The sequence below is a fragment of the Urocampus carinirostris genome, chromosome 17 (genome assembly GCF_059441175.1).
Source record: "Urocampus carinirostris isolate Australia breed hairy pipefish chromosome 17, RoL_Ucar_1.0, whole genome shotgun sequence".
NCBI lineage: Eukaryota > Metazoa > Chordata > Actinopteri > Syngnathiformes > Syngnathidae > Urocampus > Urocampus carinirostris.
The window spans coordinates 23,865,503-23,893,234 of NC_142365.1; the positions used below are offsets into that span (position 1 = coordinate 23,865,503).

At 39.9% G+C, this 27,732-nt stretch overlaps 1 protein-coding gene across 1 annotated transcript; it reads right to left on the reverse strand.

Moving 5' to 3' along the window:
- mlxipl (MLX interacting protein like) lies at positions 1–27,591 on the reverse strand. The gene is made up of 17 exons (XM_088321350.1): positions 27,056–27,591; positions 19,317–19,423; positions 19,163–19,245; positions 18,361–18,450; positions 18,223–18,264; positions 12,924–13,101; positions 11,798–11,878; positions 10,823–10,956; positions 10,221–10,761; positions 5,826–5,899; positions 3,922–4,135; positions 3,561–3,676; positions 3,361–3,483; positions 2,267–2,394; positions 554–677; positions 353–482; positions 1–277 (listed from the first exon to the last, which is right to left on the reverse strand). The coding sequence occupies exons 1-17, from the start codon at positions 27,367–27,369 to the stop codon at positions 147–149; spliced, it is 2,610 nt and encodes an 869-aa protein (XP_088177476.1). The 5' UTR covers positions 27,370–27,591; the 3' UTR covers positions 1–146.
- Positions 27,592–27,732: the final 141 nt, after the last annotated feature.

The window sequence follows — 27,732 nt, forward strand, 5'->3', positions numbered from 1 at the left end:
TTGCAAACAAAACAGCATAACATTTTATTTTAATAGTACATGATTTAATACAGAAAACTGAAAAAAAAATTAAGAGTACTTGGTGTCGACTATCGTGGCGCCATTATTAAAACAATGCCAAAACCCCCAAAAATGGCACATCTCTACTATATGGAGTGGTCCAAGGTGGAAGAGGCGTCTCCCTGGTTGACTGCAAGGGTGGCCTGCTCGGGTAGCAGTCTCGGGTCACTGAGGATGGATGTCGTTGTGCTCAGGAGACGGAGTGAACCCAGGACCACTGTGTTGAGATATGCAGATAATCAAACATCAGAAGATTGACCAAATTTGGACAAATTGGCACAAGGACACTGACTGGGTCTCAGAGAAGTCAGGGAGCAGTGTTGGTCCAGCCAGGACAAAGTGGACTGGCACAGTTGTTCCACACTGGCGGTCGACACCATCCCGTTGTAGGACTCAAACAGCGGCTCAATGATGATGCTGAACTGACTGAAGGTTAAGGATCTGAGTAAAAGATGATTGAGGACATTTTGCTGATGTTGACGGTTAAGGATACAATCCAGAACTTCCAGTTCTGCAGTGTTTGCGCCTGGACGTATTCTCGGAACTTTTGCCTCATACAGTCGAATCGCTGGCGCGTGATGGGGACACCCGTGGCCGGCAGTTGCTGTTGGCATGCGCTGTAAAATACTCAATATTATAGCGCAGTCTCGGAGTTGTAGTTTCATCTACAGTGCCTAGCGGACGTATTGCCCTCCCTAGAACTTTTTGCCTTATTGCCACATTTCAAGCTTCAAACCTAAAAGGTAAAAAATTGATTTATTTTTACAATGGAAAAACTGAAAAGTAGGTGTTGCAACAATATTGCTCCCCTGTTCTCTCAGCTGAGCCAACTGAATCCAGAAGTTCCCTGATGACCTCTGAATGATCCAATGTAGACCTGCATGACTAACAATGATAGAGTCCCCCCATGTGCCATTAATGCGCCTGCACTGTGATGGGCTCAGAGGTCTGTGAAAAGAAACACTGGAGCACAGACAGCATTATGAAGACCCAAAAAACACACCAGGACTGTCCGGGGTAAAGTTTTGGGAAAGTTCACAGCAGGAGTGGGATAGAAGATTTTGCACCATTTACACATCTCCCATAACACTGTGCGAGCAATGTTATCAAAATGGAAAGAGTATAAAACCACTGCAAACCTACCAAAACCTGGCCATCCCTTTAAACTTTAGTTTCCTCCTTGATTGGGCCTAATGTGGTCGCAATCTGCATAAATCTGCCCTATATGGAAGAGTGGTAAAAAAGCCCTTTTTGAAAGAATACCATCAAATGGCCTGTTTGGTTTTTGCAAGAATCCACAAAAGAAACACAAATAGCATTGAAACAATGTGCTCTGGTAAGATTAGACCAACATTTAACTTTTTGGGCTGAATGCAAAGCGTTACGTTTGGAGTATTAGGAACACGGCACATTAACTGGAAAACACCATCCCCGGTGTCAAACATGGTGGTGGTACCTTCATGCTCTGGCATTGCTTTTCTTTAGCAGGGACTGGCAAGATTGTTAGTTGATGGGAAGGTTAATGGAGCCAAATTTAGGGCGACAGAAAATTAGTTGGCGTATGCAAGAGACCCGAGAATGGGGTGCAGGTTCACCTTCCAAAAGAACAACGAACAAAAGGAGATCTTTAATTGAATGGTCTAAAACTACGATTTTTAAAAGATCACCATCAAACATTGAGGAACTTTAGCATTTTTGTAAGAATGTTTTTATATTTCTGTTTCAAAATGTGAAAAACACACAGTGACATACCCAAAAAGACGTGTTACTGTGATTGTGGCAAAGGGAAGTTGTACAAATAATTAACTCAACATGAGACAATCTTTTTTTTTTGGCTAGCACAATGAGAAACGTTGAAAAAAATTTGGTTTCTTTTCACAATTGTGTCTCCCATTTTGTTGATTCTCAATTTTATGAGTTTTTTATCTATAAGTTTGAAGCCTAAAATATAGCAATATGTCGACAAGTTATCGAGGGGCCCGATACTTTCGCAAGGCACTCTAATTGACCTTCAGTTTTTTTTCCTTTACTAGCACATTTTTGCCAAGCAAAGGACCACGACTCACTGAAAACTTTTGGGTCTCGACCCACCAGTCAAGAAACATTGTATTGTAAGTTTTAACTTTTGAAATAAGGCTTTACCTGACAGTGTAAAGGAATAGTTTCATTGGTTGAGTTTTTGCTAAGGATTTTCTCAAGTTCTTACTTGATGGCGGAATTGAGAAGCTGAATCTCATCGCGGAGCCTCTGAACTTCGTCGTGCAGCAGCGCCCTCTCCTGCTGCATCTTGCCGATGTACTCGGCTGTCTTTTGCAAGGTTGTGGCCTTGCTGATCTAAACAAGAAAGATGAGACATCGCATGTCAGCGCTCGTCCCCATTCGCCAGTTTTTCTTATAGAATTATATGAAACACCGGTGAAAATAGTACATTTTAAGTTCAAATGTATCGATGTAGTGCATTTGTAGAGAAAATGAAGAAGCCAGATCTATGATGAATGGGTGCCCTTGTTAACTATCCAACCATCCATTATCTGCACCGCTTATCCTCAGTACAGTCGCGGAGGTGCTGGAGTCCATCCCAGCATTCGGGCAGTTGGCAGGAGACACCCCAACTGGTTGCAGGCCAGTCGCAGGGCTCACAGAGAGACAACTTACTCGCTCATTCACACCTAGGGACAATTTGGACCGGCCAATTAACCTGACATACACGTTTTTATCTTGAAATGTGGGAGGAAACTGAAGTGCCCAGAGGAAACACACACAAGCACGGGTTTCTTCCAGCCACTCTGTTTTCCGCCCACATTCCAAAAACATGAATGTCAGGTTAATTGGCCGGTCCAAATTGTCCCTAGGTGTAAATGAGCGAGTAAGTTGTCTGTCCCTGTGTGCCCTGCGATTGGCTGGCAACCAGTTCAGGGTGTCCCCTGCCCACTGCCCAAAGATGGATGGGATGGGCTCCAGCACCCAGCAGTGAGGATAAGCGGCACAGGCAATCCATGGACACATATGGATATATAAATTAACACCGTTACAGAAACCACGCATATTAACCAAAATAGAATAAGTGGACAAAAAAGCGTGCAAACGAGCACACCATGGTGTTTACAATATTTTATATAAAGAGATATTTTAATGTTGTTTTGATTAACCTCATATATATAGAAGTTATATTATGAGGAAATTTTACTATATTCTAATAAGAGATTATGTGACCCTGGCGGGACCAATCAAACCCTGGCGGCCAACCAGAGACTTCCTATGCTAAGGGAAACACTGCATTTGCTGTCCCTTTCCTCACACCTTGGCGCTGGGCTGAGAGCTGAGCATGGTCACTAGGTTATGCAGAGTGTCAAATCCCACTTTGATGTTGAAGCGCCGCTTTTGCTCAGCTGAGATGTGCGTGGTCCTCCTGGTGTCTGTTTGCTGCAGGACGTATTAATAGACAGAAAGTGCTGAAAGCCATTTACTTCCATGAAAAGGTGCGATTGATTTGTCCTGACCTTATTTGTTTCGATGATTCCGTATCGAAGGAAGCCGGAGCGTGAAGATTCTTGATTTGAAGATTTCTCGAGCAGGTTTGGGGGTGATGTTTGGCTTAGGTAACCTGGGAAATCAACTACAAAAAACACTCATGTTTATTGGACACTTTTAGAATGTCATATTCTTAGAAAATCTTACCAAAATTACTATAGGAGAGCTTTACTTTACATAAACTATAGGGTCTTAACCACAGCACAACGCACTTCACCACACATTAGGGTTGCAGATATAATAAAAAAGTGCAATATTTGCACATTGATCAATTGGAATATAACTCGTTCTCGAAATTAATCCATTTCACCTGAATGTCTGGCCTCATACCTGTAAGGCTGCTCCTGTCGGTGCCGTAAAGCCGGCCGGGCGAAAGTTCTTCAGTCTTGGGGATGAGATGCACCACATTGCTGAGCCCCGGATCAGGTGCCGCGGACCCAATAGATCTTGAACTCTGGCTGTGCAACGCCGGGATCACTTGCTTCCAGTCAGCGTACTGCTGTGATTGAGAAGATCCTGCAGAGTGCCCGCTAGAGGAAGCTTGCTACAGAACACCCATGATTTCATTTTGTATTATTTTTATTAATAGCTTCGAGGAGATGATTATGGAATGGAGGTAAGATCGGGCCTTTTGACTTTTTTTTTTTAATTATCCACCTGTCATTGTTCCTTGTTTCTTTTTCTTGATCTGCACAAAGGATTCAGGCCCCCTCTCGCCCCACCGAGAGCGCGAACCCAACGAGAATGCGGTCTTAACAAGTGCGAGGATCCTCTCCAAGAAAAAGAAACTATAAACAATGACAGGTGGATAATCTTTTTTTATAATGTTAGCAGGAGAGAAGCCGGGTTGAACCCAAATGTAATGAAAGATATTTTAGTCTTGATTCAACCAGAATTTGGTGTCCGGCTCGGGCTTAAGACCTTACCTCTACTATGGAAGCTCATTCCCGCCAGTCAAAAAGTCCATATATCTTTTTTTTTTCATTTAATGGAAGGAAGAAAATCTATGTTGGCGAAAGAAGTTGATTTATTCTAGGGTTGTCTAACTCAATTTGGCTCTGGGACGGATACAGACTTTCCGTTCTAAAGCGGGCCGGAACAATAAAATGTTAACTTCTTATTTTTAGCTTACAAGTTTTTTGGTTCTATGCCTTATCTAGACCTCAGACCTGTGCTGCGGACACGCTAACCACTCATCTGCCGTGCCGTCCTTGATCTATTCTATTATATTTTATTCCCGCCGGTCAAAGAGTGAATATGTTTTTCTTAACGCAATAGGTCTTATTACGCCAGTGGGGGAAAGAAAGTCTGTGTTGGTAACGTAAGTTTATCTATTTTATTCTCTTCTATTCTATTCCCGCTAGTATGGGGTGGTGGGAGTGTCAGGGACGTTCTTTTTGCTACGGTCGTAGATCTTTTCTATTCTTTCAATTTCATTTGATCCTATCCTCACTAGTCAGTCTTTTTTTTATGTTAGAGGCCTTATTACGATAGTTTGGGGGACGGGGAAATGTCTTTGTAACGGTAGTTGATCTTTTCTGTTCTATTCCATTTTATTTTATTCTCTTCCCGCTAGTCAAAGAGACTTATTACGCTAGTAGGGGGAAGAAAATGGTGTAGAGTATTCAACGTTTGGTCAGAATTCCGTTTCGCTATGTCAGAAAATGATCAAACAATGTCAAGACATGTAAAGTGAATTCTGTGTTTTAGGTCAATCACATAGATATGCTATCTGACAGATACTAGTGGAATGTGTTGGCGTCCGTTTGTAACATAAATTGATCTATTCTAATCCATTCTATTTTATTATATTTTATTGACTTGTCCAAAGTCCATTTCTTAGTCGGCTTCTGGATTTAAAAATAACATCCTTCTTTGCAGACCCCAATGAGGCATGTGCAAACCATCCATTCCGTGGATGTCATGGAAATCTGAAACAGTATTAGTCTGACTCAACTGGAATCAAACAAAAGTTGATTTATAAGGGTACTATACCGTGGCATAATATGACATGATTTGCCATTTATTAACCACTATAATTCAACTATAGTCTTATAAACAGTTTCAAGGAATAAAAAAACATTAACACGAGTGACTCTAGATTCTAACAATACAAAATAAAAACTTTTTTTTATTGCTGGGTATTATTTATATTCACTGCGATATTTTAATTTATTTTTTGGTGGGAATGAGCTTCCAAAGATGACTGCGAAAATTGAGCTTGGATTGCTGACCGGAGAGCTGGGTGATGGTGATCTCTGGCCTTTAACTTTCACATGAGTACTTTCCACTCCAACGGATGACTTCCCTGAAAGAACAAAACAGTTGCCGTAAAAATCAGACAATAAGGCGCATCTGATTTTAAGCTGCACCGATTGCTTTGGTAAAGGAAAACACATTTTGTACATACATAGGCTGGAAGTGCGCACATTGTAGCTTGTGATAAAGATTAATTATATATATATAGATATATATATATATATATATATATATATATATTACAGTGAAGAACATAAGTATTTGAACGCCCTGCTCTTTTGCTATTCCTCCCACTCAGAAATCATGGAGGGGTCTGAAATCTTCATCGTAGGCAAATGTCCACTGTGAGAAGGATAAACTAAAAAGAAAAATCCAGAAATCACAATGCATATTTTTTTTTAACGATTTATTTGTGTGATATAGCTCCAAATAAGTATTTAACCCCTGAGAAAATGAATGTTAATATTTGGTACTGTAGACTTTGTTCGCTATTACAGAGGTCAAAAGTTTTCCAGTAGTCTTTCATCCGACGACAAGATTTTCTCCCATGACTCCTCATCCAAATGGTCACATGCAAACTTAAAACGGGCCTTGACATGTGATGGTTTAAGCAGGGGAATCTTTCGTGCCATGCATGATTTCAAACCATGACGTCTTAGTGTATTTACCTACAGTAGTCTTGGAAACGATGGTCCCAGTTCTTTTCAGGTCATTGACCAACTCCTGTCCTGTAGTTCAGGGCTGATTCCTCACCTTTCTTAGAATCATTGAGACCCGACAAGGTGATATCTTGAATGGGGCTCCACTCTGAGATTGACCTTCATGTTTCGCTTCTTCCATTTTCTAATGATTGCTCCAACAGTGGACCTTTTTTCACCAAGCTGCTTGGCAATTGCTCCGAAGCCCTTTCCAGCCATGTGGAGGTGTACAATTATTTATTTGGTGTCTTTAGACAACTCTTTGGTCTTCGCCATGTTACAAGTTAGTCTTACTGATTGTATGGGGTGGAGAGGTGTCTTTAGGCAGCTAATGACCTTAAACAGGTGCATCTGATTAAGGATGATACATGAAGTGCAGGTGGACTTCTAATGGGCGGACTAACAGGTCTATCAGGGTCAGAAATCTAGATGATACGCTGGTGTTCAAATACTTGTTTGCAGCTGTATCACACGAATAAATCTTTTTAGTTTATCTCTTTCAAAGTGGACATGCACCTACGATGAAAATTTCAGACCCCTCCATGATTTCTAAGTCGTAGAAATAGCAAAATAGTAGGGTGTTCAAATACTAATTTACTTCACTGTATATACAGTCATATGCGAAAGTTGGGACACCCCTGATAATTTTCATGATTTTCCTTTATCAATCATTGGTTGTTCGGATCAGCAGTTTCAGTTAAATATATCAAATAGCAGCATACACACGCCGGGTGGGGTCGGCCAAAATGAAATGAAGTTCATAGGATTTTCAGAAAGTTTGCAAATATTGCTTAAACAAAAGTAGGCAGGTGCATAAATTTGGGCACCCCAACAAAAAAATTCCATCAATATTTAGTAGATCCTCCATTTGCAGAAAAAATAGCCTCTAAACGCTTTCTATAGCTTCCAATGAGGGTCCGGATTCTGGTTGAAGGTATTTTGACCATTTTTCTTTATAAAACATCTCCACTTCAGTCAGGTTTGATGGTTTCCGACCACGGAACGCCAGCTTTAAATCACACCACAGATTTTCAATAATATTTAGGCCTGGGGACTGAGATAGCCATTCCAGAACACTGTACTTGTTTCTCTGCATCAATGCCTTAGTAAAATTTGAGCAGTGTTTGGGGTCGTTGTCTTGTTGAAGTATCCAGCCCCAGCGCAACTTCAGCTTTGTCACTGATTCTAGAACATTGTTTGCAAGAACTTGCTGATACTGACTGGAATCCATGCGACCTTCAACTTTGACAAGATTGTCACTACCCCACAGCATGATGGAACCACCGCCAAATTTCACTGTGGGTAGCAAGTGTTTGTCTTGGAATGCTGTGTTCTTCTTCCGCCATGCATACCGCCTCTTGTTATGTCCAAATAACTCAATCTTAGTTTCATCAGTCCACAGCACCTTATTCCAAAACGAAGCTGGCTTGTCCAAATATGTTGTAGCATACCGTCAAGCGACTGTTTGTGGCATGTGAACAGAAAAGGCTTCTTCCGCATTCCTGTCCCATACAGCAACTCCTTGTGCAAAGTGCGCTGAATAGTTGAACGATGCGCAGTGACACCATCTGCAGCAAGATCATGTTGTAGGTCTTTGGAGCTTATCTGTGGGTTGAGTTTGACTGTTCTCACCATCCTTCGCTTCTGCTTATCTGAGATTTTTCTTGGCCTGCAACTTCGGGCCTTAACTGGAACTGTGCCTGTGTTCTTCCATTTACTCACTATGTTCCTCATATTGGAAACTGACAGCTGAAATCCCTGAGCCACCTTTTGGACCCTTCCCCTAAACCATGATGTTGAACAATCTTGGTTTTCAGGTCCTTTGATAGTTGTTCTGAGGCTACCATGTTGCCATTCTTCAGAGAAGATGCAAAGAGAAGAACAACTTGCAAATGGCCCCCTTAAATACCCTTTCTCATGATTGGCTTCACCTGTGTATGCAGGTCAAGGGTCAATGAGCTTAACAAACAAATTTTGTGTTCTGATAATTAGTGCAAAAGTTTTTCAAGTCAATAAAACAACAAGGTTGCCCAAATTTATGCACCTGCCTACTTTTGTTCAAGTAATTATTGCACACTGTCCGTAAATCCTATGAACTTCATTTCACCTCTCAGATATCATCACTGTGTTTGTCTGCTATATGATTCAGATTCAGATTCAGATCTACTTTATTGTAATTCTAGTACACGTGTATACAGAACGAAATGTCGATACATCTGACCCGCACAGTTTCCTAGAATGTACAGATATAAATAAAATGTTGTATTGAGTTGGAGTGATATATTATGATATATGATATATATATATGATATATATGATATATCTAACTGAAATTGCTGATCAGAACAACCAATGATTTATAAAGGAAAATCTTGAAAATGATGAGGGGTACCCAAACCTTTGCATACGACTGTATATAATTATATATATTCACCGTTCAAAAGTTTGGGGTCACCCAGAAAATGTTTTTCATGAAAAAGTCACCTTTAATTATCAAATGAGTTGTCCAATTGACTGGGTTCCAATACCGATTTTAATCTCTTCTTTTTGTTTGCCAATCTCAGATGGATCCTTTTTAAGTTTCACAAGAAAGTCTTTTTTCTGGCCATTATGAACCAGATACTTGACAAGCTCAAAGTAAGGTCTGTTTTATAATTCAACTTATTTAGTCTCCTTAGAGAAATTCATTTTCACTGACTATACTGAAAAGGTACAGTCAATGTTGTTGCAGCAGGGCGTCCGCCAAATGACCTATTTCCAGCACCTCCTATTACCAGGTAGTATGGCCGTAAACAAATTGATTGCATAAGGGTTTTCCAATCATCCATAAGCCTTCTAACACAATTTCGCAAACACAATGTACTGTGTATTAGAACACCGAAGGGCTGGTTGCTGGAAATGGGTTATACACCTATATACTTGTTGCGTTAAAATCAGATATTTACAGCTAAAATAGTAATTTACCGTATTAAGAATGTATGAGGTGCATCTTTGGTGACTTTAATGTTATCTTCGTTGGAGAAAACAGTAATTTTTATTAAAAAATAAGGACATTTCCAAGCGTTCCCAAACTTTTGAACGGTACTGAGTATATATATATATATATATATATATATATATGGCGGCGCAGTGGTTAGCGCATGTGTGGCACAGTTCAAGTCATGGGAACCTCCTGCGTGGGTTCAAATCCAGCTCCAGACTTCCTGTGTGGAGTTTGTATGTTCTCCCCGTGCTTGCGTGGGTTTCCTCCGGGCACTCCGGTTTCCTCCCACATTCCAAAAACATGCATTTCAGGTGAATTGGCCGGTCCAAATTGTCCCTAGGTGTGACTGAGCGAGTGAGTTTTCTGTCCCCGTGTGCCCTGCGATTGGCTGGCAACCAGTTCAGGGTGTCCCCTGCCCACTGCCCGATGATTGCTGGGATGGGCTCCAGCACCCCCGCGACCCTACTGAGGATAAGCGGTGCAGCTAATGAGATGAGATGAGATGAGATATATATATGTTGCTAGGACCTTATACAAAGTAGGACGTAAATGATCCATGAATTGCCGCATCATAGTTCAACATCTAGGACAAAAATGAACAACTTTAAGGTCTTTTTTTTTAACAGTTGTCATTTTTGTGTTATATTTCAGACTAATTCCTCCCCCAAAACAAATGAAAACAAACTCACGTTCATGGGCACTTGCTGAAAGCAGCTTGGCAAGGCAACTGCTGGTGGCGGTGGACGTAGACTGAAGTGGACTTAAAGTCTTTTCTGCTGATCTCTTTTGCTTGCGTTTCCCCCCAACTTCTGCACTCGACACTCCTGGAAGCGCTAGGCAGTATGAACCGGCGGACTGAGGAGGCTGGATCGTATGAACCTGGTCGGACCTGTAGCTGAAGCTGTGGCATGCTGCTGGAGAATACACATCTGCCGATTGGGGGTAGCCGTGACCCGATTGCAAAGCAGGGCCAGTGTGAGCGATGACGGTAGGGTTCGGGCCGGCATGATATCCCAACTTTTGGCCTAGGTCAAAATAAGGCACAGCAGCAGAGAACCCTTGCTCCACGCCTGAGGAGAAGGACGCGGGTAGAACGGAATCAGCGTACGACTCGGGCTGATACAGCATGCTGCTCGGGTGGTAGCCGCTGCAGTCCTGAATAAGCCTGCTTTTTTCCGTTGCAGCTGTTGATGTTGACGCGCGAGGCAGGTCTTCAGATCTTAAATCAGCCTGGAGAAAAAGCCCCTAATGATTATATTTTTCAGATTGCAATTTCCCAAAAAAGCAATACCTGGGTTTCAACTAGGAGTTGAGGAGCTGCATGCGCAGTTGTTGCCAGTGCGATGCCGGATGAACTTTCAAAATAGGCCGAGTTGGCAAAAGCTGTCTGGTCACACGGTTGGATCCCAGAGTTCAAAAAAATGTCTGGGAAAGTGCCCAAGAGAAAAAAGTATTACTACAGTGCGAATTGAATGTGTGTGATGACTAAGCACAGATAACACAAACTCATGTGATTCCAATCATCAGGTTCACAAATATTCATTGAAATATCACATTGCTTTAGAGCAGCGGTGTCAAAGTCAGACGACCAACTAAAAATATGGCTACATGCTATGGATGATCGAATGTTGACAGTTTTAGAAAATGGTGCTGTGGTTCTTAACTGGTCGGACTTCAGAACCTACCATTCCACCCTAATGACAGGCTGCGACTCAAATCGCGAAAACAATTCCACTTCTCAAATGTGTCCAATGAAAGGATTGTGACGTTTTGAGTAGAGATCGAATATATTCTATGCACATTATTTGAACATATAGACATTCATTAAAATTCACAATCTTTGATTTATCATAAACCTGCTGTATTTCAATGCATTTCCAATGATTTTGATATTATTCTCTTCAGTGCCGTGGAGTCAATTGTTCACACCACTACACCAGCTGGTAGCGCCAAATAATTGCCCAAATAAAAATTTAGCATGCAAGCCACCTATTGGTGTCGTTTTACAGTCAATAAGATTGGCATGAAATAAAAACTAAATTGTGACCACTTTTTGACAAATTCAATAAAAAATTGAAAATCGACATTTGTATGGATAGGTCTATTGATACTGAACTTTTTGAGTGGTTGGAAGTAAAAACATTAAAAAATTGCTGAGTCATTAAACTTTAGATCACGTCCAAATGATGTACAGACATGGCATAGGGTCACACAAAGAACGCAAGCCACGAGGGTTAATAATCCCAAAAAAAGGACATGCATGTACCTGGTACATCCATGAAATCCTCCAAATTGGGCTGGAGAGGAGTAAGGCCTGGCTGAATCATATCAGCATTAGTAGTGTATGCTGAGGAGACAGGGAATATTAGTAATACATTGAGTGAGAGAAAATGTTTCGTTAGTGGGCAAATGCGGGATTCACATCAAATCATGTTTATTTGAATAGCCCAGAACAAAAACAACATCCCGTGATCTTTAACTTACACGAGGGCAAGGAAAAACTCAAAAAAAAAAAATCACAGGATGAGGAAAATTAAGAGACTTCGAGAAGGGGCTGTGCATAAGGTAATACCCCTTTTAGGATGACCAGGTTGCAACGGATGTTGCAATAACAAACACAATAACATACACAGGCATCATCAACATTAAATAGAGGTAGTAACAGAGTTTCCAGTTGACAGCTTCCTGGCCCAAAATCTTGACCAATGCAGAAGACCCGCAAATATATCTGCAATTTACATATGTGATTTTAGATCTTGCGGGTGCATTCACTAAGACATATTATTTTGGCTGCACATATCACGGCCGCTATTGGGAAATGTGAAGCACAATGTAAAGCGCTTTGGGAAGTCATTGACTTGAAAAGCGCTATATAATTGCAGATCATTTCATTTATTTTCAGGTTTTGAGTAAATCATGTGGCCTACATTTTCAGTTGCAGGAAGGTCTTAACATTACAATTTCACACTAGGAAATGCTACCTTAATCTTTTCCATGGCCCATAATAAATGTCCATAATTGATATGTAATCCTTGGATTATACACATTCCATAGTGCCCTGTTTAGGTGTAGCATGCACCAGTCCTCTTGAGTGCGACAACGCTTCATAGGAAAATGCCATACCAACTAATGCCAGCTGACGTTAATCATGAGGGAAGAAGCAATTCAATGGCAAAGCAGCCACCATAGAGCAGTGTGCGTCATTTTCAAGCAGACTTGCTGTGAAACTGTATATGCTTGCAATAATTGTCCTAACGCTTCAACACTTTCCAACCGTTAAACACGCAACACCAAAAATCAAGGATTTCCAGGTTTTCATGCACCTGTACGAACCCAGGCACACTGTGAATGAGTTAAACATGTTATTTTAGTTTTTTATGGCTACTACTCACTGTTGTGCCAATCGCTACTGGCCCAGGGGAGCGGCTTCTGTGTCATGGTGAACAAGGTGTCAGAGATGTCAGACAGCAGGTAGTCCAGGTCAAACATGTGGGCCTCCTCTGACGTTGCCTCAGGCTCCGGATACATCTGACTGGACCATTTCTCCAACTTTGCCTGGCAAACCGGACCCTTGGGTACATCAGAGAAGAGATGGAAGCCAAGGTCAATTCTTTCTTATCCAAGATGCAGAGTCCAGTCAACCGACCTCTCGCTTGAGACCGTATCGGAAGCTGCATAAGAGGTCCATGCACAGCTCTTTGCTCCTGACAAAGAAGAGCGGCTTCATTCTGACAGTCCACGTTTGAGATGTCTTTTATAGGGAAGCCCGGGCGAGCTGACGGCCTGTTATGATTAAGCACCACTTCCTCCTGTAATTTATTTTTGGCCTCACGATTGGCCGCCATTGAAGAATAGTGTGCATGTGCAAGTCGAAAAGTGCAAAGATTACTCTGTGTGTGTGTGGTGAAAAACACAAAAGTGGTCAACGTGTTCAAAAGCAAACGCCCCTCCCAGGCCATCATTACCCCAGGTTAGCTCTTTTTTTAATGATGTCACACCATTACAATAGGCAGGAATGCAGTCTTTTATCCCTGACCTAATTCTGCCAAAGTGGTCGACCTCACGTGCGGATAAACTTAAGGTCCCCATCAACTAAAATGCCAAGTGCAGGAAAACAGACGTAAGTGAGCAGCTTGCAATTTCCCACTTCCGGTCATCGCCTTTTGTGCGATTTTATGAATGAATGTGGGGATGAGAGAACAACAAAGATGAAGATGAAATCGAGGTTGGGTTGCAACACAACACTGAGGCATTCTCCACAAAAACAAAAACTTGTCACACTTAAAACACTAAACTCAACACGTAAGCGAATCTGGTGATTGCCTTGCTAGGGTGCCGGTGTACCCAGGATGACGAGACAGGTGGTCTTTAAAATGCATTACATCTGAAATTAACTATACGGATAAAATAGATATAGATTTTATGCAAAAACCTATTTCCTCATATTTTGTATGTTACAAAAATTGCTAATAAGAGTATGAATTCTACGTGGGTGCGTTCATAAGGGTAAGAAGACTCATACTATTCAAATGTGTGACATAGAAAGTAAGGCAGCAAATTTGGATATTGATGAGGTCAGATGGTCACTGAAAGCCTAGCATAGGCACGTGTCGTCACTGGAATACGATGGCGGACGAGGTGCTTCGCGAGTGATCGTCCCTGTTGCCGCCAACAACCCACCCCCTCCACCACCGCATTGCCTTTCACTCTGTTGATTTCTACCCAGCGCTTTGTCACTGTTCAACGTGCACTTTACTCTTTTTTTTTCCTCTTTGATCAGCGATCTACAAAAGTAGGTCAAACTTGATGAGATTTGAAACCTTTTCCATCACAAAATAAAGACGAGGTCTTAAGAAGACGAGGTGTATTGTCACTGCTTGCAGTGAACCTGCGTCAATTGCCTGCACATGTTGGCCAATGACGCACGTACTGTTGTTCACGTTTTTTTGTTTTTGTTTTTTTATCTCAAACAACAATTTGCCTTTACAGTTATCCGGCAGATGCTGAACCCGGAAGGTAAAAAATCCGAATGGGTGATCGTACAATATGCTGTTGTAGTCAAAAGGTAAACAAAACTTCAAGCCCAAATGAGGTCCATGTCGACAGATCCAATTTAGTTTTCTGGGGTCAAACTCCATATTTGTGTTGCAGTGCATACTTAGTGGTCATATTATTAGTTATTCATTGAAAAGTCTAGAATTTATTTCAAAATACATTTTGGCTTTTGACCATATATAAGTATATATACATACGTGTGTTTTGCCTCAGTAAAAAGAGCTAGTTTCAGTATTTAAAAACAAAGAATTTGGAAAACATCAGGAAAAAAAAAACTCAAAAAGGAGTTAACCGGACCGAAATTGGTATTTTTACAGCTACATGGAGTAACACAGTTTATTATTTTCAGTACCTTACATTTTAAACCTTCAAATGTTTTAACAATCCAGGTCAAATTTCAGCTACCAAGTGTTTTTTTTAGGTGCTACATCTTTGAACCAACCTATCAGAAAATTAAAAATGGGGAAAAATATTATGTAAATGAGCTAGAATTAAGGATCAGGCATATTAGAGCTGCCTCGAAAGTGTGTTATGATGGTCCACCTACCCAGACTTGCTACAGTCACTAAAGCAAGTTATCAGCACAGCCCAAAAAAGAACATAGCCCACAGTGACTCATTGACATCATTTTACAAATAAAAATGTTGGTCGGATTGCATCACTCCACGTAGTTTTTAGAACGTCTGGATTTGTCATCAGAATTGTGAGCCGGGGGCATTAAACGAATGATTAAGCATAAAAAAACATACATCATAACATTAATATAGTAATCCAATTTACTTGTTCAGTGCCATAATGTGTAAATATGTTTTCACAATTTTTGTCTCCGAGTGCCACAATGTCAAAATATGTTTGTATTTTTAAACTACCATAAAAAGGTTTGTCAAAGTCCATCACAGAGTATCAAGCCTCTAGAAAGATTTTAGTATGAAAATATCACAATTAGATGGCAGGAGTGGCTTTGATCAGATCTTTGTCCACACATCGAGGGAGGCCCCAGTTTGTTGTACCCGGCCCCCATTTGGCGAATAGGTATTGAAGTAGTGTGCGGTCCCTTCTCAATGTTTCTTCATTTTCCTCATATTTAGGTTTTTAAGTTTTTCCTTGCCCTCATGCAGGTTTTATATCAGGGGATTGTGTAACAATACTCTAGTTTGCAATAGTCAGTGGTCTGTGCAGCCCTTTGAATCTCCTTGTGATTAAGTGTCACAAATAAACATGACTTAAGAGACTTAAGTAAGTGAGTATATGGATCAGTACAGAAAGACCCGTTTTCTTTCTAAAAATAAAAAGATGTCCTTTCGTCATCATCGGGGCGGAGAGGGATGACGTTTGTTGCACGCCTGCAGGAAAGCGATCGCCATGGGACCAAAATCGAGGGATCACGTTACAGAAAACAAAGTTCTTGCAGAGTTCCTGCATAATTACAAATAGGGATAAACTGGCCAAAACAATATTTGTTGCAATAGACAGGATTCGTACACCTTTTTCATGGCCAATTTTTAATTTCTCCAGTACCTCTCTTGTGCGTAAAGCCATACAAAATATTGCCTGCTGCCAATAGTCACAAGGAAGAAATGCAATGGTAAACCAAAAGCCATCAGAGCAGGCATGTAGGCGTCATTTTTAAGCAGACTTGGTTTATTTTTCTTCTATTAATGCATAGTCTATCGAGTCAGACTGCTGGGAAAACAAGGCAACAATTTCAAGCGTTTACAAGCACTTCACCCAAAATCAGAGCACGTTTTAAACATGGAAAGCGCAGCATTAAAATGTAAGCATTTTCAAGGATTTCAAGCACTTGTACGAACCCTGATTAGGAATCGAACTCGCATGGCAGGTAAAATAAATTACATTAAATCAGATGACTCTGTCATCAATCATAGGACTTTTTAAGGATGGCGTGCACGCAAATTAATTCCAATCTTTTTACTATTTTAGCTACCTATCTAGCTCCCTTTTACTTTTTTACCCGTTTACCTTTCTAGCTAACTATAAAGGTACCATTTCTCCATTTAGCAAGCCATTTAGCAAAGTTGGTATTTTGGAAATACATTTGAAATCGGGTGGCCTTTCTGCTAATTAGTAAAAATAAAATTGCTTACAGCTTAAAAAAGGTTCGAGATCCCTGCCCTTGGGCAACTCCGCTCCAACTCTGCCCACTGCAACATACTCTGGTCGCTATTGAGACGTCATCACAGCGATCTGCGTGCCAAGATATTATAAGTCAAAGTCACCAAATGAATTAATAATGTTTGATGGTATTGTAGTTCTCAATGTGGCGATTACATGAACTGCTACAATCGATCTTGTCAATTGGCATCCTAGTTTTACGATATTTACTATATATCATGACGTATGGGCTGCAGGTGACAATTCTCCACCCTGATTGGCTAGAAATGCAGAACTTTGTTTTGATTCATCCTTTGCTGTATCTTCCATAGGTGGTGATTCTTGCTTTTAGAGTTAAATGGACCTATAGACAACTACTCCAGCCTGCGCAAAATCCTTATAAGACCTCACCCCCTAAACTTTTCTTTGGCTCTACACAATTCACGCAGGTCACCCTTTGTTTTCTTCTTTGAAACAGCAAATTTGACAAAAGGTGAGATCTTCATGCATGAATTAATGAACCTCATCATTATCCATACATTATAATGTACTTACTTTTAGTCATTTGTCGCCAAAATATATTCCTTTATCTGGTCATTGTACAGACTCTACATTCTTATCAAACCACTTGCACGATTCAATCTGGACGTAACACTCGTGTGAAGCATGTGCCTTGGAAATTTGCCGCTAACTTTTGTGTTACGCCTCTTTGGTGTACTAGGCAGGCATTTTCGAAGCACACTTGTGAAGCTATTACAGCATCGTTCTGTACTCACACCAAAGAATATTCAGTTTTATATGTTTAATTTGTTACACAAACCTCAAACTTCTCACTACATCCCTTGTTTTTACCCATCTTGTCTCGCAACCCGGATATTTATTCAAACACGCCGAGGGAGAAAAGGTCTGTCCTCCATGAGCTATCGCTGTTTTGTGTTTTACCTAAATCTTTGCTTTTGTGTATTTTTGGTTTAGCAAAGTTTATTGTTAGGTGACTTTATATCGACAGCAGAGATTTTGTTACGAGCTTCAAAAACCAATTCCAAAAGATACGTTTTGTGTCAGTGTTTGGAATGTAAGCTACATTAGCTAATTGTTCATATGTGTTGGTTTCAGCTTTTACTGTTGAATCTGGAGAAATATGGTAAACCAATACGACTTAAATTATACACTTTGATTCACGATCAAACAAATGGATAATTATGGACTACAGCTCATTGAAATAGGAAATGGGTTTCTGCGCAAGTTCTATAGTAGAGTCAATTTTTTTCACATTGCTTATTGTACAAATTAACATTACTGTGTGTTTTTAAACAGCATTGAGGACATTTATTTTCGTACCAATAACCTTCCCAAAATATTGTGATATAAAGTATATTGTCATGTGAGGGTCAGATTGGGGATATGCATCATTTCAGAAGTTTGAATGTTTTTTGACAAACCAATCAAAGGAATGTTGAGAATGGGCGCTTGTATTGTATAGTCTGTATGTGTAGTAACAAACAGGACTTCAACTCTTCCTACCTCTTGTAGCATTGATATGATGTCCTCTTTCTCTTTCTGAAGCTGAAAAGGAATGAAGAATAGAGGCCAAATGTAAAGGTGGAACCGGAGAAAAACATTTAACTGAAAGCAGAGGAATTAGTAATGAAAAAAAAATACTCTTTTCTTGTAATAAATCCTCCACTTGTGATACTCCTTGATCACCACCTCGATTTGCCTCTTCCAATAGCTGCCTTCTAATACAATTGCCTGTAAATGAATCACAATATGGTCAGGTACTGACATGCTGTCCACCAACATCTGTATGGATGCCAAACGCTAAATGCTAGGATACTTGTCAATCACACAGTGCCTTGCAAAAGTATTGGTAACATTTACACATCTCCCAGAGCACTGTACAAGCGATAATATCAAAATGGAAAGAGAGCATAACAACTGCAAAGCTACCAAGACCTAGCCGTCCCACTAAACAAGGAGGAAACTAATCGGAGAAGCAACCAAGAGGCCTATGAACATATTGGATGACCTTCAGGCATACACAACTGAGGTGGGAAAATCTGTGCAGTAGAAAACTATTAGTCATGATTTGCATAAATCTGCCCTTTATGGAAGAGTGGCAAGAAGAAAGCCTTTCCTAAAAGAATACCATAAAAATGCCCGCTTGGTGTTTGCAAGAAGACCCAAAAAACATGTGGATCAAGGTGGCCAATATTTTTGCAAAGCCTGCAGTTTTTTATTTCTTATTACAATATAAAATGTTAGCAAAATTTGCCCTCCCTTTCATGTTGTTCATTCTTATAAAATATTTTGAACTTGTATAAGGTTGAAACCTGAAAAATGGCAATAGGTCAAAAGGTTCTTGAGGGGCCAATAGATTTGCAAGGCACTTTAAATTTTGTATGGAAATGAAATCGACCATAAAAAGGAAATAACCTACTGTACAAAAAAACAAATATCTTACTTCAGGTTTTCGATGAGCGTCGGCCTCAGATCCCTCCAGTGGGGTGACAAACCCACACACAGGATTTTTCCTCTTTTCCACATCTAAATGGCATTTAGATATTCCCACTTTAAGTTCTGAATATATGCTTTATTAACAAATATAGGGGACTCACACTGGATGAACCACGCTCTCCAAATTGCGTTGTTCAGGCGGATTTTATCTCTCCACAGTAACCGCAGTCCCTTGAAGGACTTCCACTTAGGAGAGACAATCTTGCCACTAAAAAGTGAATAAAAAACAACGACAACATTGATGCTTTCCTTCACAAAACTTGAAAATGAAAATTTGCAATGTTTAAGAAAAGCCCCATGAACTATTCCAGATGTTCTCAACCTGTATTGAGTCAAGGCACATATATGCATTAAAAATATATTGGACCACACCACCACGTAAAAAATAAATAAAAAAATAAAAGATCTCGGATCCAGTTTCGTTTATTAATGTTTGAATTATCAAACAAGGCTATAGTGTAGCTTAGGTTGACAATAAACATCCATCCATCCATTATCTGTACCGCTTATCCTCAGTAGGGTTGCGGGGGTGCTGGAGCCCACCCCGGCTATCTTCGGGAAGTGGGCAGGGGACACACTGAACTTGCCAGCCAGTTGCAGGGCAGACAATAAACATGTTTCGTGTATTATTTAAGGTGCTTTTCTTGATTTGAAATGTTTCTGCTTGTTGGTGCCTACTTCTGGCTTTAATCCTCATTGCAGCTTCTGCCATGCTGATTGTGTGGCGTGTGCAAGCCAGTGCATATCTGAAACGCTTGAATAAAATCTTTTTTTCCATATTTTAGAGGGTTTGGGTTGGCGTTTGGACTATTTGAATCATTACTTTCGTTACATCACGTTCTTGCTACACCAACAGAAAACTGAGCACGAGCATGAAATCACTCTACACCCCTCTTTCCTGCGTCCTAATGTGTTGCGAGTCGCGAACAGCTCTGATAAAATATCAAAGCAGATGGGCGTGGTGGGAAATGATGAAGGCTGTTTGAACTCAGTTGGGCATTTCAAAGCACTTATCAGGACACCCAAAGTTGCTGTACACAGAACATACAACATCAATTAAACAAGAATAAAACAAACAATGACTAAATACAATAATACAAAATAAAGTAGAGTTAAGTCCAGGATGCAAACATGTAACAATTATTGCAAAAAAGAAATGAGCGCCAAAATGCTCTGGCATTGTTTAGGAGGCCGGACCAAATGTGGAAGCAGGCCGTACCCGGCTACCAGAGCGTAGTTTGGGGACCACTGTGTTAGCTGAGACACTTTCGTGATGTTGACTAATAATGGCTGCCTCTTTTTAATTTTCCGGAGTGAGAAAGTGCAGAGAGTGTCTCCTAATGTGAAGCACTCGTGGAGTTGCTAGGAAGCTGTGGCGAAAAGTACATTTTATCTTCCTTCTAATGAAAGGGGGAGCGTCAGGGCTTCTCACGCGCATGCAAAAACAGGACAGATGGCAATTTGTTGAGGGGGGAAAAACTGTTTACTCCAATCTAATTATTGGGAACATACCAGTATATGCAGCCGACCACATCACAGGTGAAAGGTAAAAGACACTTTATGATGGAAAAATTATCCTTCATTACTTGGTAGTAGAGCAGGTTTTGTATCAAATAATGTAATTCACCCTGGTCATCCTGAAAGGGGGATTACCACTTGTGAGGTCCCTTCTCAAGGTTTCTCTTTTTCCTCACGCTGAGGTTTTGTGTTGTTCCTTGCCCGCATGTTGGTTTAAGATCAGGTAATTGTGTCATTGTAATCCTGTGCAGTCCTTTGAGACATTTTTTGTGATTAAGGGCTATATAAATAAATGTGACTTGACTTGAAATAATCTCTCGGCCAAGAAAAACACATCTTCATTCATTCACTACCATAAACGGACAATTATATATTTTCCGCCGTAGTAAATATCCACAATTAAATCAACATTTGTTTTAAGCCAACATGAGTGAAAAAATAATCCCCTGGTGCACTGAATTGGAGACCCACCAACTCACCCTAATTACAAGGAATAATATAATATCATATAATATAATATCATATAATATATAATATCATGTATGTCAGCAGACACTAGCATGGACTCTCTGGCGCCCAACAGCATAAACCATCAGCCCAGTCCCCATGTAATATGAATACGTCACTGTTGCCGCGCATTTGAAATAAAATAAATTAATCTTTGAGAAAGAGAGGGAGTTTTTGCTACCTTCCATTTATTCGTATGGATATACACAAGTGGTTTAAAAAAAACACAGTCAGACTCGGCTACCAGCCCACATGTTGTCAGTGGAACAAAAGGAGGAAAGGTGTCTGAACTCGAGGACAGTGCTGCCTCCACTCAAAGTAGGTGCCGCGTATTGAAGTGATGGAAATTCTGTCTCTTTTACGAGAAGCGGTTCTTTCGCCTTTGCTCACTAAAAAGAGATGTCTCTTTCGGCTCCTAAAAAGCTCTTCAGATTGTCTTTGTTGCTAGATTTTATATAGTACCGATTTTTATTTAGTCACATAATGCACAAAATACCCTGAAAAGGGGGCAAAATTAAACTAAGCAGACAAAAATGAAAAAAAAAAAAAGAATTATGGAAGAGAAAAAAGAAGAAAAAGGCAGGGAAAAAAGGAAGAGAAAGAAGAAAAGAAAATGAAAAGCTATGAGAAAAGGATGAAAAAAATGAAAAATAAATAATGCAGGAAAAAAACAGGGGAAAAAAGAAAAGAAAAGAAGTACATCAAAAAATAAAAGGAAAAAAAAGACATGTTTTAGGGGGTCTTTTTAATCAGGATACTAGCAATAACAATGGAATATTAGGCAAAAGTGAATAACTTTTTGGATTTATTATTGTACTAAATTATAATAGCATTTATTTTTTACACTCTCCTGTGATTTTTTTAGCTCATCTAAATGTTGAACCTTTTTATACAAAGCAAATTTTAAGTCATAACTGGACTCCCTGTGCGAAACAACAGCAAAAAAAATACAAAATATAAGAATAAACAATACAGTTTAAGAAAATGCCAAGCATAATACACACTGTCCCTGAAAAACACAGGAAGCATGAATAAAAGAATATTTACACATTTTAAAAATGAGGTAAAAAAAAACAATAGGAGTGTCTTAAAAACTCAGCAATTTAAGTCAACAACACAGAGTTAATGGGAAAATGCATGTTGACCAATCACAAGAGGGAAAAATGGCATCTATAAGGGGCTGCTTTTGGTTTTACTTATTTTAATTCATATATTTTTCAGAGGATTTGTGTCTAAATTGGTTAAAATAGAATTATGAATTGCTATTTTTTTGCGTTTTATCATTTCTTTATAGCACTGAAGAGTTAATATTTTAAATTTGTATTACATTGTTTTGTGTTGTTGTTCTACTTTAAACCTGTCCAGTGTGTAAAACCCTAATTTGTTTTGTATTCTACAAATATTTTGTAGATCTGTGAATATTTTAATTTATATTTCATGTGTTATTCAGGGATCCAAATGAAATTAATGAATACATATGAAATGACTAATAACTAAATAATTTGGTGCATAATGTTTTGTCATTTTTGAAATGCATCATTAAAAAAACAAAAATCTGAGGAGCCATTTGCGAGAGAAAAGTACCGTTTTTCTAAATAGAGCTATCCTCTTGAGTGCGACCAGTAAGGCACGGCTTTACATAACAGCTTCATAATGACAAGCCACCAGAGCAGGCGTGTCCGCATCATATTCACGCACTTGTTTTTTTCTTCATACGTGGTCCATACTGCCGAGTAACATGGCATTGACAACAATTTCAGGCTTTTTCAAGCACTTCACCCAAAATCCGAGCATTTTCCTGACCTTGAAAACACAACATATTATTTCAAGCATTTCCAAAGATTTCAAGCACCCTTACGAACCTTATATGATGTATTCAGCACATTATGTATATGTAAATATAGTTTTAAATAACATTACAATCCTACTAAGTAATTCTAATTGAATTAAATGTAAATGCATTTTGATTATGTCTTTGTTTCTGAAACTAACAAAACACAAATACATTGTTTTGGTATCCTAATGACGTAACGCTGTTACATGTATTCCGTTACTCCCCAACCTAGTCCGCCAGTTGAGAAACACTTCCTTAGTCAATCTTAACAAAAGGCTGATAATAATATTGCATCACCTCAATTAAACTCAAATTTCTCCACAACAGCCATCGAGAATCAAAGTCCAGTTTAAGGTCAGTTTTCAAGCAGTTGCACAAGCGAACAGTGCAAAACATTCTCAATTTCCGCAATACGCATGAGACCACACAAACAGGCAGGAATGGTTTAAAATAGTCGGGACATATTAAAAAAATCAATATTAAATCATATTATTAATAGCTTGGTGTATGTATAGCATAAATGAAAGCATGATCAAAAAGGTGAATGCATTTAGGTTATTTTTAGGGGTGTTGAGTAGCAACTTTTTGCAGACTGAAACAGATAAGAGCACAATTATTGATTACTCAGAGAGATACTGATTCCAATTGACAATACTATTAGGACTTTTGACGGTCCAACATATAACACAATAAAACACCTAGGTAGCTGAATACAGCACATTTAGTTACATGACCTTAATCCAAATTTTCAAAGATTTTTGTCAATTTTTGCATGGAGAGTGATTGAATGCCCATCCCGAGGTTTTTTGTTAGTGTAGCCTGAAAATGGTAAAAGTAAGAAAATGCCTGACACAAACATAGTCCAAACACCACCCCAAAACCCAAAAATTATGAAAAAAAGAAGAGTTTATTAGTACTTGAGAATTGGGCAAACTTAGGCTGCGTTCATGAGATAGCGACAGAGAGAAGCAGGATTTCAAGTTCCAGAAACCACATTTAAAACACATTTCGTCCAGAACACAATAAAATGAGCAAGTATCAAGTTTTGATACTATTAGTCTTTTTGACAAAAATAGTATGCCAGATCCACTGTTATAACTAGACCACAAAAGATCTCGATAATATATGAAAAGAGATTTTATTTTATTTCATCATCACACTAGTTTTGCTCATAGTAACACGTTGTTTTGGCTTAACTCCTTCCCATAATGCTCCATTACAACATTGTGCAAAGTGGGACTAGAGTAAAAATAGTGTGATGAAGAGATAAACTATAAAGCCTTTTCCTTGGTCATCTCCCATCATAGCGGCCTAGTGGTTAGGATTTATTGCTCTCAATGTCGTAGTATTGCCCTTTACACATTGGTTAACTGCTGTTAAAAGTGTCGATAAAAATTGTTCAAACCTCATATTGTTATAATATGATATAATGAAATTGTGAATGTATTTAATTGCTGTTAAGAGTGTCGATAAAAACTATTGTTGGAATATGCTATAATGAAATTGTGTTAAAAATGTCGGAAAAAATTGTTAAAACGTCATTGTCAGATATAACAAAATTGTGAATATGCTTAATTGCTGTTAAAATTGTCGAGAAAAATTGTTCAAACCTCACATTGTTTATTTGCTGTCAATAGTGTCAATAAAACTGTTCAAACCAAAAAAAACACTGTCGCAGTCAAGGTTTCATTCATGTAGTATTCACTGACAAGCAAATGAGATAACTGTCGACTTATTAACCAATGCTTAATTACGATGATGTACTCGGTATAACTTCCGACCATATGTACTCGCATCCAAGCAGTATATTTAACTGTACATTAAAATGCTCAATTAAGGGTGTCAGTTTGTATGTGCATATGTATTTGGTTGTGTGTCACCAAAAGCAAATAGTAGTAAGGAAGGGGTGTGGCTTATACAGGAACAACAATATCAATGGCCCAAACATGAGCGCAGAATTTATTGTAAAAAATTGCTAACTTTGGGTGATTTAATTTGTAAAATTAGTCATGAAATAAACATTGCCTGGAGAAAAAAAGAAAACGTCTTGGACATTCCCAATTAGTAGGAAACATTTTAGTAGTTTGAAGACAAAATAAATATGATGTGCCTCAAATATTAGTTTGCAAGCTCTCAAGATTGCACAAGCCAAGAAATGCTTCCACAGGTTTGTGTACATAATGTTTTTTATATTTCTTTTACTATGTGGGTATTTTCAAGCAGTTCTAGGGGATCAGCTTCAATGTGTGTATACACTGTACTGTAATTTGCATCAAGATAGTTACTTACAGAGTAACGCACCACTTTTGGGTGTCAGTAATCTGGGGCGTAATGCAATTACTTTTTAAAAGAAGTAACTAGTAACTGCAACTAATCCCTTTTTTCAGTAATGTGCCCAACACAGGAAATAAGGTGATATTTTATCTTTCTGTGCGGCCCGGCACCAAGCGACCTGCAGCCCATTACTGGTCCGCAGCCCGATGGTTGCCGACCACTGCTTTCGAGTTTTTCCAGGTGCGTAATTCCAGTGGTGGGTTGTGAAGGCCTGCAAGGCATTCTCTGCTGGCCGAAAAAAAGTATCTGAATCATGGGATGTTGATTATATTTTGTCCATTAACACTTGTAAAAAATTCTGAATTATCTGCTTTCTTTCATTGCTTCTCCTTGTGCTGCTTTGAGATGTGTGTTTTCATATTAAAGCATTTAACGAATCACATTTCAGCCATTAGTTGTTGCTGGGCTAAGAAATCTACCTGGGGCCTTCAGAAAAATCCTGATGGCCAAGAACCTTAACATCAGTCTCTGAGAAATATGTTGGTTTAGGCCAGTGATTTTCAACCACTGTGCCGCAACACACTAGTGTAGAAATCGTCAGGTGTGCCGGGAGAAATTTTAAAATCCAAAATTTTATAAAACATTTATGAATCATTTTCTGCAAATATTATGTAATTGTCAAGTGTCTGTGCTGTAAAAACAGGGGGTATTATAAAGTATATTGTAACTAAACATACTATTCAGTGTCATTTTATAACATTTTTGTTAGTGGTGTGCCGCAAAAGTTTTCCTATGTAAAAAAACGTGCCCTGGCTCAAAAAGTTTGAAAAACACTGGTTTAGGCAATCAGATTCGGAGTTGGCGTCAGAGAGCCTGCTAGCGGGCCTTGAGAAACGTAACTGGTTTAATCAACTATGATTGTCTAAGGGGCAAAAACTAACGGCACAACAGAATAAGGTTGAAATTATCAAAATAGGCCTTTCGCGCCCTCCTGCAGTTTAGTGTAAAAATAACATGTGAAGTAATATACACTACCGGTAATGAAAATTTGAAGAAAAGAAACCTCCATGATATAATGTAATGATTTCCCAAAAATATAGATTAAAATGTTGTCATTGTGGGGCAGCACGGCGGCGCAGTAGTTAGCGCGTGTGCGGCACAGTTCTAAGGTCTTGGGAACCTCCTGTGTGGGTTTAAATCCAGCTACCGGACTTCCTGTGCGGAGTTTGTATGTTCTCCCCGTGCTTGCGTGGGTTTCCTCTGGGCACTCAGGTTTCCTCCCACATTCCAAAGACATGCACTTCAGGTGGATTGGCCGGTCCAAATTGTCCCTAGGTGTGAATGAGCGAGCGAGTTGTCTGTCCCTGTGTGCCCTGCGATTGGCTGGCAACCAGTTCAGTGTGCCCACTGCCCGATGATTGCTGGGATGGGCTCCAGCACCCCCGCGACCCTGCTGAGGATAAGCGGTGCAGCTAATGAGATGAGATGTTGTAATTGTAACCTGCGCAGTCCTTTGAGAGTTTTTGTGATTAAGGGCTATACAAGTAAATGTGACAAGTCTCACTGGAGTATAAATCGCACGCCCAGCCAATCTATGGAAAAAAAACTGCGATTTATAGTCCAGAGAATACGGTAAGTCAGAGCTGAAGTCCTAGATGTGCAATGCACAGCTTGCGAATGTGTAATTCAAACTAGTGAGCCATTTACCTGTAGGCAAGGGACATGCACTCAAAGAGGCGTGTGAGCGTTGGGTCGATGCTCAGGCTGCCGGAGCGGAGTGGCCCATAGCGGTACGTCTGGCACCAGGTCCGGTTGACCGTGTCAAAGTCGTACCGCGGGCAGCGGCCGCCTCTCACGCCGCCCGGCGAACCGTCGCGGTGGGGTGACGACACCATAAAGTGTCCGCTGTGGATGACCTGGCTGTAAGCGAGAGGTCCGCGGGGCGGCGCGCCGACAGCCTCCCGGCCGCCTTCCCCCTCAGCGTCGGAGAAGTCGCGGCGAGTCGTCCCTTTCACCGCCATGACCGGTCCTCTAATTTGTGTAACGTTCAGATGAACGTGACGGCCATGGTGAGATAGATACTCCTCTTATTCTTTCAACTTCCAAACTTCCAGAAGAAGGAAACTTTTGGGAAATAAGCGACAGGAAAGCTTCCGTTCGCTAAGTGACTTTCTCCTCTGAGCAGAGGATTGAGCAATCTCTTTGATGGTGTTAAAGTCCTGTAGGGAAGCCCAGGTGGTAATTATTAATAGAACGTTTTTTCAACCAGGAGCTTCACTAAGAGGTAAGTAAAGCATTAGTCCACCAGGTGGCGTTGTGTTGAAGATGGTTTATTGTATAGTACATGTGTACATCATGGGTATCAAATTCATTTTTAACGAGGG